The 10,000-nt window shown below is 42.8% G+C and overlaps 2 protein-coding genes across 6 annotated transcripts in view; both read right to left on the bottom strand.

Annotated features, from left to right (window-relative positions):
• Positions 1-9,389, bottom strand: part of LOC115529315 (tetratricopeptide repeat protein 39B) — a 14,142-nt gene extending 4,753 nt beyond the window's left edge. Inside the window, exons 1-14 of one of the 2 annotated variants that reach the window (XM_030337940.1) lie at positions 9,289-9,383; positions 8,945-9,196; positions 7,676-7,710; positions 7,246-7,350; positions 5,758-5,889; positions 5,338-5,414; positions 4,406-4,473; positions 4,206-4,270; positions 3,958-4,063; positions 3,611-3,676; positions 3,349-3,457; positions 2,440-2,507; positions 1,454-1,513; positions 812-973 (exon numbers count right to left, since the gene is read on the bottom strand). In XM_030337940.1, the coding sequence (XP_030193800.1) occupies positions 812-973; positions 1,454-1,513; positions 2,440-2,507; positions 3,349-3,457; positions 3,611-3,676; positions 3,958-4,063; positions 4,206-4,270; positions 4,406-4,473; positions 5,338-5,414; positions 5,758-5,889; positions 7,246-7,350; positions 7,676-7,710; positions 8,945-8,983 (1,092 nt within the window). In that variant the 5' untranslated portion in view covers positions 8,984-9,196; positions 9,289-9,383. Of the gene's footprint in view, positions 1-811; positions 974-1,453; positions 1,514-2,439; positions 2,508-3,348; positions 3,458-3,610; positions 3,677-3,957; positions 4,064-4,205; positions 4,271-4,405; positions 4,474-5,337; positions 5,415-5,757; positions 5,890-7,245; positions 7,351-7,675; positions 7,711-8,944 lie in introns of both variants that reach the window. The other variant, XM_030337938.1, reaches the window with a different exon arrangement.
• A 528-nt stretch (positions 9,390-9,917) lies between these two features.
• The window catches only part of LOC115529313 (flocculation protein FLO11), an 11,244-nt gene continuing 11,161 nt past the window's right edge, over positions 9,918-10,000 (bottom strand). For all 4 annotated transcript variants that reach the window (XM_030337936.1, XM_030337934.1, XM_030337935.1 and 1 more), the window contains exon 10: positions 9,918-10,000. This exon is cut by the window's right edge and continues 133 nt beyond it. The gene's annotated coding sequence lies outside the window, so the exon portion shown is untranslated.

Genomic DNA, 10,000 nt, shown 5'->3' with positions numbered 1-10,000 from the left:
CCGGTCACACCTTAACAGGAATGAGGCCAACATCCTTGTTCTTAAAGCAGAGGAGTAAACCACCAAAGATACGAGATACAGAAGAATAGGGAATAACGTAACCATTTGGTTCCATTGGAGCAGGTGAGGGGCATTGGCAAAAGTCCAGTACGTTCACAGCCAATAGAGAACTAGCACCAGTCTTTTAAACCCCTCATATGACCAACTTTATACATTGACGTCAAGAATAGCTAAACACTCTTTTAAAAAGACTATGAGATGCAACCAGAACAGTTTTCAACCCAAACAAGTGATTTGGCGTCGACCAGTCCTGTAGTGTATCCCCGGCCTGCTTGTGTGTCTTTAGACGTGTATGTGGTGTGTACAGGGTGTACATAAAGCCCTGAACTCAGTCACTAAGTGATACTGGACAATTGCCCACCAGAGCAGAGTACTGGACAATCCCCCCCCCCCCCCCCTGCACTTTGACACTTTAACCCTGGCCATATTGCACAATACAATTTGTACATCTCAGTTTTAATTTAATTGTAATTTTATATTTATTTATAATATTCTTGATTTCACACCTCGTGCACGTGTAAACATTTTTAATAACTTAGCATACCTGTAATATCTTAATAACTTCCTACTTTATCTTTTTTGTGTTGTATATATTGGTATTAAAACTTGTATTCTATTTTTATTCTATTGCATTTTATTTCCATTTAAGCACAGAAATACAGAGTGTGTCACACACACATTTCACTGCAAGTCCAGTACGAGTAGTAGCCTTTGAACCTCTGGATCTTTGAATGCATGCGTGAGTGGGTACCTTGGACCAGCGGCTCTCCTTACACAGCAGGTCAGCGTAGGTGTAGGCCTGCTGCCACTGCTGCCGGTACGAGTGGCACCACATCAACTCCCAGTAGCACAGGTGGTGGATCTGCAGCCACTCGTTCTGCGCTGCCAGGCACTCCTCGTACCGGCTCTGGGCCTGGGGGAGGAGCACACAGGAACGCTCACACCTGCACAGGTACACTGGCCTCACATCTGCACAGGTATACTCACACCTGCACAGGTACAATACCCTCACATCTGCACAGGTATACTCACAGCTGTATAGGAATAGTGTATATTGCATGTCTGTGAAGGACTGTGTATGATTGTATGTGTGTATGCATGCATAAATGGATGAATGAATGCATGCATGCATGCATGCATGCATGCATGCATGCATGTATGTATGTATGTATGTATGTATGTATGTATGTATGTATGTATGTATGTATGTATGTATGTATGTATGTGCATATTTGTGTGCCTGTGTGTATATATGTGTGTGTGTGTGTGTGTGTGTGTGTGTGTGTGTGTGTGTGTGTGTGTGTGTGTGTGTGTGTGTGTGTGTGTGTGAGTGTGTGTGAGTGTGTGTGTGTGTGTGTGTGTTTGCGTGAGTGTGTGTGTGTGTGTGTGTGACCTGTTCAAAGTCTCCTCTGAGAGCGGAGATACGAGCAGTGTAGAAGAGGATGATGGAACCCTGAGAGAAAAAGAGACACAATATATGTAAGGAATAATCACAGAGAGGACGGGCAATAAAAAGTTTGATATGCCCGGCTCGTGGACGGCTTACCGCTCGAGACGAAGTCGAGGGCGGTAACCTTCCGCGAGCCGGGCATATCAAACTGTTTATTGCCCTGCCTTGAGGTGATTATTCTGTTTATTCTACTTCGCGCCGGCCAACATAATAAAACAATTCAAATACTTTAATAATTAGCCTTTTTCTTATTCGTATTGCATGCTTATTAAATGTATACTCTGTTTAAGTTCATCTCCCTCGAAAAGTAGTTCCCTTTAGAACTACGGTGAATAACGTTAGCTCAGCTGTAGGTAACTCGTTTCTATAGCAACCACACCAGGCAGGATCTGATCACTAGTTTAATAACGTAGTTGCTACATTCGTATCAAGTCAGCTTTAATGACGATCGATCAAACATGCACTCCTTGGTTTATTTTTACTATGGACCTCATGTTGGAAATGTATGTGATAGAAAACGATACAAGCGGCGTATTGATCTACTTTGCTCAGTCAGCAGCAAGTAGAACCGACAAGTCAGCGGGCAATATGCCGGATTAATGCACCCCTCCCAGCCAATCAGAATCGAGCATTCTTAAATGAAGTAGAATAAATAGAAATAACCCATATAGAAATTCATCACCTATAAGTATACCTTCAGTAACATATATCACCCATGCCGCGAGTGAAAGCCCCTTTAGCCCGGTGATCCAGCCACTATATTTACATTCACATTTACATGTACATTTACATTTAGGGCATTTAGCAGACTCTTTAATCCAAAGTGACTTACAATAAGTACATTTGTCAGAAGAAGGTGACACAGAATATTGCTGTCGGTACAGTAATGTGCAGAACAGCCACTATATAGACCCAGGCGTGAGCCGTACCTTAGGGTATTTCTGCTGGTAGGGTTCAAGCAGGGCCTCCGCCTCGACCAGGTCCCCCTCACCTGTTCCTGCACAACAAGGACACCAACAACAGGTTGGGACGAGGGGAGGCGGAGGGGAAGAGGGGGAGAAGGTGAGGAGGAAGTGAGGAGGAGGAGGGGAAGAGGTGAGAGAGAGGGTGGGAGGTGAAGGAGGAGGGGAAGAGGTGAGAGAGAGGAGGTGAGATGAAGGAGGAGGGGAAGAGGTGAGAGAGAGGGTGGGAGGTGAAGGAGGAGGGGAAGAGGTGAGAGAGAGGGTGGGAGGTGAAGGAGGAGGGGAAGAGGTGAGAGAGAGGAGGTGAGGTGAAGGAGGAGGGGAAGAGGTGAGAGAGAGGGTGGGAGGTGAAGGAGGAGGGGAAGAGGTGAGAGAGAGGGTGGGAGGTGAAGGAGGAGGGGAAGAGGTGAGAGAGAGGGTGGGAGGTGAAGGAGGAGGGGAAGAGGTGAGAGAGAGGAGGTGAGATGAAGGAGGAGGGGAAGAGGTGAGAGAGAGGGTGGGAGGTGAAGGAGGAGGGGAAGAGGTGAGAGAGAGGGTGGGAGGTGAAGGAGGAGGGGAAGAGGTGAGAGAGAGGGTGGGAGGTGAAGGAGGAGGGGAAGAGGTGAGAGAGAGGAGGTGAGATGAAGGAGGAGGGGAAGAGGTGAGAGAGAGGGTGGGAGGTGAGGAAGAGGTTAAAACAGGAGAGGTGAGGAGGTGAGAGGGAGGACGCTAGGAGGAGGAGAGAAGGAGGAGGAGTTGAGGATATGAGGAGGAGGTGAGATGGGGGAGGTGGGGGTGAAAAGGAGGAGAGGAGGGTTTGAGATTGGGGAGGTGGATCTAGGGAGGAAGAGGAGGAGCTAGGGAGGAGGGGGAGGATGAGGAGGTGAGGAGAGGTACCCAGGATCAGAGAGACGTAGGTGTGGTAGAAGAGGAGCGTCAGAGCACTGAGGATGGAACGCAGGCTGTGATTGGCTGAGCCCTCCATCAGCTGACTCAGACCAAAGTTCTGCCGAGAGGGGGAGTTAAGAGAAGGAGTCACAGAAGAAAAGAGAGAGGTTAAACAGTGTGCTTGTGTGTGTGTGTGTGTGTGTGTGTGTGTGTGTGTGTGTGTGTGTGTGTGTGTGTGTGCGTGCGCGTGTGCGTGTGTGTGTTTAATTACCCTATTCCCTGAGAATCCTATGAACTCCAACAATCGGAGAATCCTTTGTGGCAGGAGGGAAAGCATCTAGGAGAGACAGAGACGGTACTTAGTACACACTTTAAAAGTACATTTTCACTGTATTTACATTTTGGAACAGTAAGAGATAGCGTGATAGAGAGATTAAGGAACAGTTAGAGGGAGTGAGATAGAGAGAGGTAGAGGACCAGTAAGAGAGAGCGTGATAGAGAGATTAAGGAACAGTTAGAGGGAGTGAGATAGAGAGAGGTAGAGGACCAGTAAGAGACAGAGCAAGATAGAGAGAGATAGGGGAACTGTGAGAGAGTGTCAGAAAACACCAGACCCACCAAATTGAAAGATCCTATGCCGAGTTTGACCCCGCCCTCAAACTGTGTGAACGAATCAGAGCTGGCTGCCTGGTCCTGATTGGCATTTAGCATGTTCTGACATTCCCTGTTGGATCAAACATGTGATAAAATTAATCAGATTAAAATCAGATTATGGACAGATTGTTTGTATTCAGATTGCTTCAAATCTGACGATAATAAAGATGAATGATCAGAGAATGGATTCGGATTAAAGATGCTGGTCCTACTTGTAGATCTGATAGCTGGTCCTGATCTTTATTCCTCCTTTAATAAAACTGATCATATTTTCATCCTGAGAGAGGGAGACATATATAAACATAGAGATGTGTGTGTGTGTATATGTGTGTGTGTGTGTGTGTGTGTGTGTGTGTGTGTGTGTGTGTGTGTGTGTGTGTGTGTGTGTGTGTGTGTGTGTGTGTGTGCCTACCTGCACAAACGTTAGCGTAGCCTTCTGGAGTAGACACTCAGCGTAGCAGAGTTCAGCGTGGATCTCCTCTGTAGACAGATACACCAAACATATACTATACTATATATTTTTATATATATATATATACTAGAGCTGTCAAGCGATTAAAATATTTAATCGTGATTAATCACATTAATGCATAGTTAACTCACGATTAATCGCAAATTCTTTTTCTATGCTAAATATCCCTTGATTTCTTTGTCCCATAATTCTTCTCATTTTAATTCTCTTATCAACATGGTGAAGTGCATCGGCTTGCCTTGTGCAAATGATTTTTTATTGATAACAACATTGGCATATACTGATCAAAACAGGACGATACAAAAAAAGAGCCTATAGTGCAATTAAACGACTGCTTTGAACAAATGTCATTTGAACATAGCAGTCAGGCCACTGCTTCTTTGTTTTGAGCCAAAGAATTATTATTATTATTATTTATTTTTTTAATAAAAGAATTGCGTTAATCGCGCGTTAATTTCTTTAACGCCGTTAAAATTGGTTTGCGTTAACGTCGTTAATAACGCGTTTAACTGACAGCTCTAATATATACGCACACAGACAACTCCATAAACACGTATAGACAACTATATCTATTCAGACATATACACACAATTATATTGACACATATACATATCTATGTGAGTCTGTGTGTGTTTAGTTTAGTTTAGTTTAGTTTATTAGTTTAGTTGAAAGGGACATGTACAGAACAGCTTTCATACCAGAGCTAGCTGAACAGCTAATTTGCATCTGTGGTCCCTCGGCAGGGACACCGAGGGACCACATGGGACACTAAAACACATACTAAACATATGTGTGTGAGTCTGAGTCTGAGTGTGTGTGTGTGTGTAGGTGTGAGTGTGAGAGGGCGTGTGTGTGTGAGTGTGTGTGTGCACCTTCAGGAGCTCCTCCATGGGACTGCATGCTGACCAGCTTTGACAGAGAACCAACAACTGAGCTTCTCTTCCTGAACCTGGAACATTAAACACAATTACTAACTAAATTAACTGAGAGACAGAAAGACAGAGAGAGAGAGAGAGAGAGAGAGAGAGAGAGAGAGAGAGAGAGAGAGAGAGAGAGAGAGAGAGAGAGAGAGAGAGAGAGAGAGAGAGAGAGAGAGAGAGAGAGAGAGAGAGAGAGAGAGAGAGAGAGAGAGAGAGATAGCGAGAGATCCATGTGAAAATTAACCTTAAATAATACACCGGTATAAATCAATGCATAGTTTGTATATATATATATACATGAATAAGTATGTCATGGAAGTCAAAATAACCCATTGCAAACTCAAACGCCAGTACACACACACACCCACTTACTTCTGGCAGGTGTTGAGGGCGTCCTTGATGGTTGCCATGGCGACCTGGATGTCCTGATGTTCAAAAGTCATCGCAGCTTTCATCACTAGGATGCTGCTGTAGCCCAGAGCGTGGTACATACTGTCTCTGTACCTGGAGACCCAGAGATATAGATTATACATACATACTGTCTCTATACCTGGAGACCCAGAAATATAGATTATACATACATACTGTCTCTATACCAGACCCAGAAATACATATTAGTTATACAAACCTATGCAGTCTCCATACCTCGAGATACAGAAATATATATATTATGAATACATACATACTGTCTCTATACCTGGAGACCCAGAAATATAGATTATACATACATACTGTGCCTATACCTGGAGACCCAGAATTATTTATACATACATACTGTCCCTATTCCTGGAGATACAAAAATATCTATAATTTATACATACATACTGTCTATACATGGTTATGTATGTATATATTTATATATATATATATATATATATATATATATATATATATATATATATATATATATATATACACACATACCGAATACATACATACTCTCTCTCTACCTGATGTTCCATACATATATATACACGTCACACACACACACATACATACATACATACATATACATACATGCATACATACTGCCTCTATACACCATTTTATATATACAGGATAGATACATACACATTCAAACATCAATATACGTTATACACATTATATAAATGTACATATATCTATACTTGGAAATCTATATACATGCACATCATACATGCATACATTCTGTCTATTACCCTGGATATATATATATATATATATAATACATACACACTGTATCTTTACCTGAGGATCCATGTATATATACTAGAGCTGTCAAGCGATTAAAATATTTAATCGTGATTAATCGCATTAATGTCATAGTTAACTCTAATTAATCGCAAATTATTTTTATATGCTAAATATCCCTTGATTTTTTTGTCCCATAATTCTTCTCATTTTAATTCTCTTATCAACATGGTGAAGTGCATCGGCTTGCCTTGTGCAAATGATTTTTTATTGATAACAACATTGGCATATACACTGATCAAAACAGGACGATACAAAAAAAGAGCCTATAGTGCAATTAAACGACTGCTTTGAACAAATGTCATTTGAACATAGCAGTCAGGCTACTGCTTCTTTGTTTTGAGCCAAAGAAAAAAAAAAAAAAAAAAAGTTTTTTTTTTTTTTTGTATCAAATAATTGCGTTAATCGCGCGATAAAAAATTTAACGCCGTTAAATTTGGTTTGCGTTAACGCCGTTAATAACGCGTTTAACTGACAGCTCTAATATATACACATTATATAGACAAACACACTGTATCTATATTTGGCTATATATATACAAATACAAATATATATACTAAACTATATCTGGTTAGGGTTATTTACCATGCAACGTATATATTAGGGTTCCCATGTATATATTATGGTTACCATGGTTTCAGCAGCTCCAGGGCTTCATTAAACTTGTTGTTGAGGACCAGATTGAGAGCACACTGTGTCTCCTGTATGGCTGTACGCAAGTCCATTTGACCGGCCCTGAAAACACACGCACATACACACACACACGCACACGCACGCACGCACGCAGGCAGACAGACAGACAGACAGACAGACAGACAGACAGACGCAGAAACGCACACAAACACACACAATATACACTCTATATCAGAGAGAGAATTTATTGGATTAACTGTAATATAACTGTTACTAACACTGTTGAGGACCTTTTGGAACAAATTATGTATTTTATTTTTTGTGTGTTTGTGTCTGTGTGTGTGTGCGTGCGTGCGTGCGTGTGCGTGTGTGTGTGTGTGTGTGGGGGGGGTTGTGTTTGTGTTTGTGTGTGTGAGCGTGTACTCACACGGGTATTCGCTCAAAGGCATCTTCAAAGCACTCCTGGACAAGAGAAGAAACACATTGGATGGGCTGATATGTGACCTTTGACCCCGGGTTAAAACACATCGGATTATGATCAAGATCACAAGATCACTTGATCATAACCTGTTCATTTGTCATGTCAACACCTAATTCAGGTTATGATTGGATCGCTTCATAAATCGTATGCACCAAAAGGTCAAAGATTAACATCCGCACGGAAACAGCAGATTCCCCGGATAAACAAGTTCTTTGTTTACACATCATATGTACTACTTTAAGCTTAATAGATCTACGATGGCTCGCTGTTGAGCAGGCATTGCGATCGACGACTAGACGTCTTTCATTGTAGATCTCATGAGAGGATATTCAAGGCCCCAGATCAACACAACACGTGGGTAAGGACCTTCATATCTTCCTTCAGCAGAGTTTATCTGAGAAAGTCAATGTACCAACTGTATAATAATATAATAGTAAATTTGTGGTGTTTACTTGTATTTTTTTAATTATTTTTTTGTTTGTAATTAGGACAAACAAAAATGATTTACCATTGATATTGTTTTAAGGATAAATGTGTGTGTGTGTGTGTGTGTGTGTGTGTGTGTGTGTGTGTGTGTGTGTGTGTGTGTGTGTGTGTGTGTGTGTGTGTTTGTCTGTGACTGTGACTCTCTGTCTCTCCCTAATGGGTGAAATGCTGGACTATCAGGTCTGTTATTAAGACGCATTCACGAAATTCCAGAGACAAGCGACCAGCCATTGTCTGACATTGAGACAGAGGGGGGAGAGAGAGAAAGAGGGAGAGGGGGAGATAGATACTGCAGGATAATATAGAGTTGTTTTCTTATGTCGCTCAAGACACACCTGCAGATTCCAGGTCATTCACCAGACTAGTAAGACTGACACACCCACACACTCACACACGAACACACATACAGTTTCAGGAGGTTCTCTTGTGACACCAGCGAGCTCATCAATTAGTCATGAACCCATCAGAGACCGAGTAATATACACACATAGAGTGTTTACACAGCCAGTTTATCGGCAGCCGACTTGTGTGTGTATGCTTTAATCTAAAGCAGAATTGAATAGATGCTGGTTGCTATGGCTCCCGTGGTGTCTACGTGGTAACCCCTGGTGGTTAACCAGACAACATATAAGAGAAAGTAGATATCTGGTTACTGTGTACAGAGAGGCTAGCGAGAAGTGGAGTGTGTGTGTGTGTGTGTGTGTGTGTGGGTGTGTGCGTGTGTCTCACCTCGTCCTCTCCAGCCGCTCCGTTGCCTACGTGTGCCATGGTGCAGCTATCAGAGTAGATCTTGATCGACTATAGCGGGGATATCAGTGACCCATAGTGAACACCACTTCCTCATCAATAACACAAGACGAGACGCTCGGCGCGCGCCCTCTACAGCCGGACAATGTGGCCTCACAGTTCCTCCCTCGGACGTTGACGTTCAACACACACTCACACCTTCTTTTCCAGCTTCCTCCTCTTTCACTCCGCCCCCTAAGAAAGCGAGGGGTTCAGGATGTGCGTGTGCGTACTGCAGTATATGCCTTGTGGCGTCCTCCTCTCCTAAATTTCACTCAAATACTCACAGGGACAGGTAGAACGCGTGCGTGGAGTGACTGCGTGATTCAGTCTCGACAGTGTGTGCGTCTGGTTTGTGTGTAAACTGTGTGGCCGATCACGTGACCCAGCTCTATTTATAGCTCCAGTAGATGGAAACATTTTACAGGCCACGTCACAGACCACCCTTGAAAAATCGTTAAATCATTGCGTTGACGACTGACCAACACACACACACACACACACACACACACACACACACACACACACACACACACACACACACACACACACCTCCCTTTTACTTGAATTAACGAATGGAACAGGAAAATACTGAAATGATTCCCCATAACAAACCCAAGTTCAGTGAACTCAATGTTTACATCCTTGCTCTGGCCTAACTAGACCACCAGCACCATGTCTCTCCTAGCGAGGATGAGGTACCTCATCATACATCTATCAATACATCCATGCGTGCGGACCAGCGCACCTGACCTTCCCCGAACGGGCCACTAGAGGTCGACACCATGACGCTGCTGTTCATTATGGGCCAAAGCAAAACAATTCAATCCCCATAGAAACATAAGAATCACATAAAAGTAGTTGACGAATACAGTCTCAAATACGCGTGACACATGAACAAATAGAAAATACCAGGCAGTTTATCAAAACTGTTTTAATTTTGAAAGCAAGATGCTATGATACAGAACGGTACCAACCTTTTTAAAAATAAACTAAAAG

This window comes from Gadus morhua, chromosome 17 (assembly GCF_902167405.1).
Source record: "Gadus morhua chromosome 17, gadMor3.0, whole genome shotgun sequence".
Classification (NCBI taxonomy): domain Eukaryota; kingdom Metazoa; phylum Chordata; class Actinopteri; order Gadiformes; family Gadidae; genus Gadus; species Gadus morhua.
The sequence above is the reverse complement of the archived record's forward strand: the minus strand, read 5'-3'. Positions and strand labels throughout refer to the sequence as shown.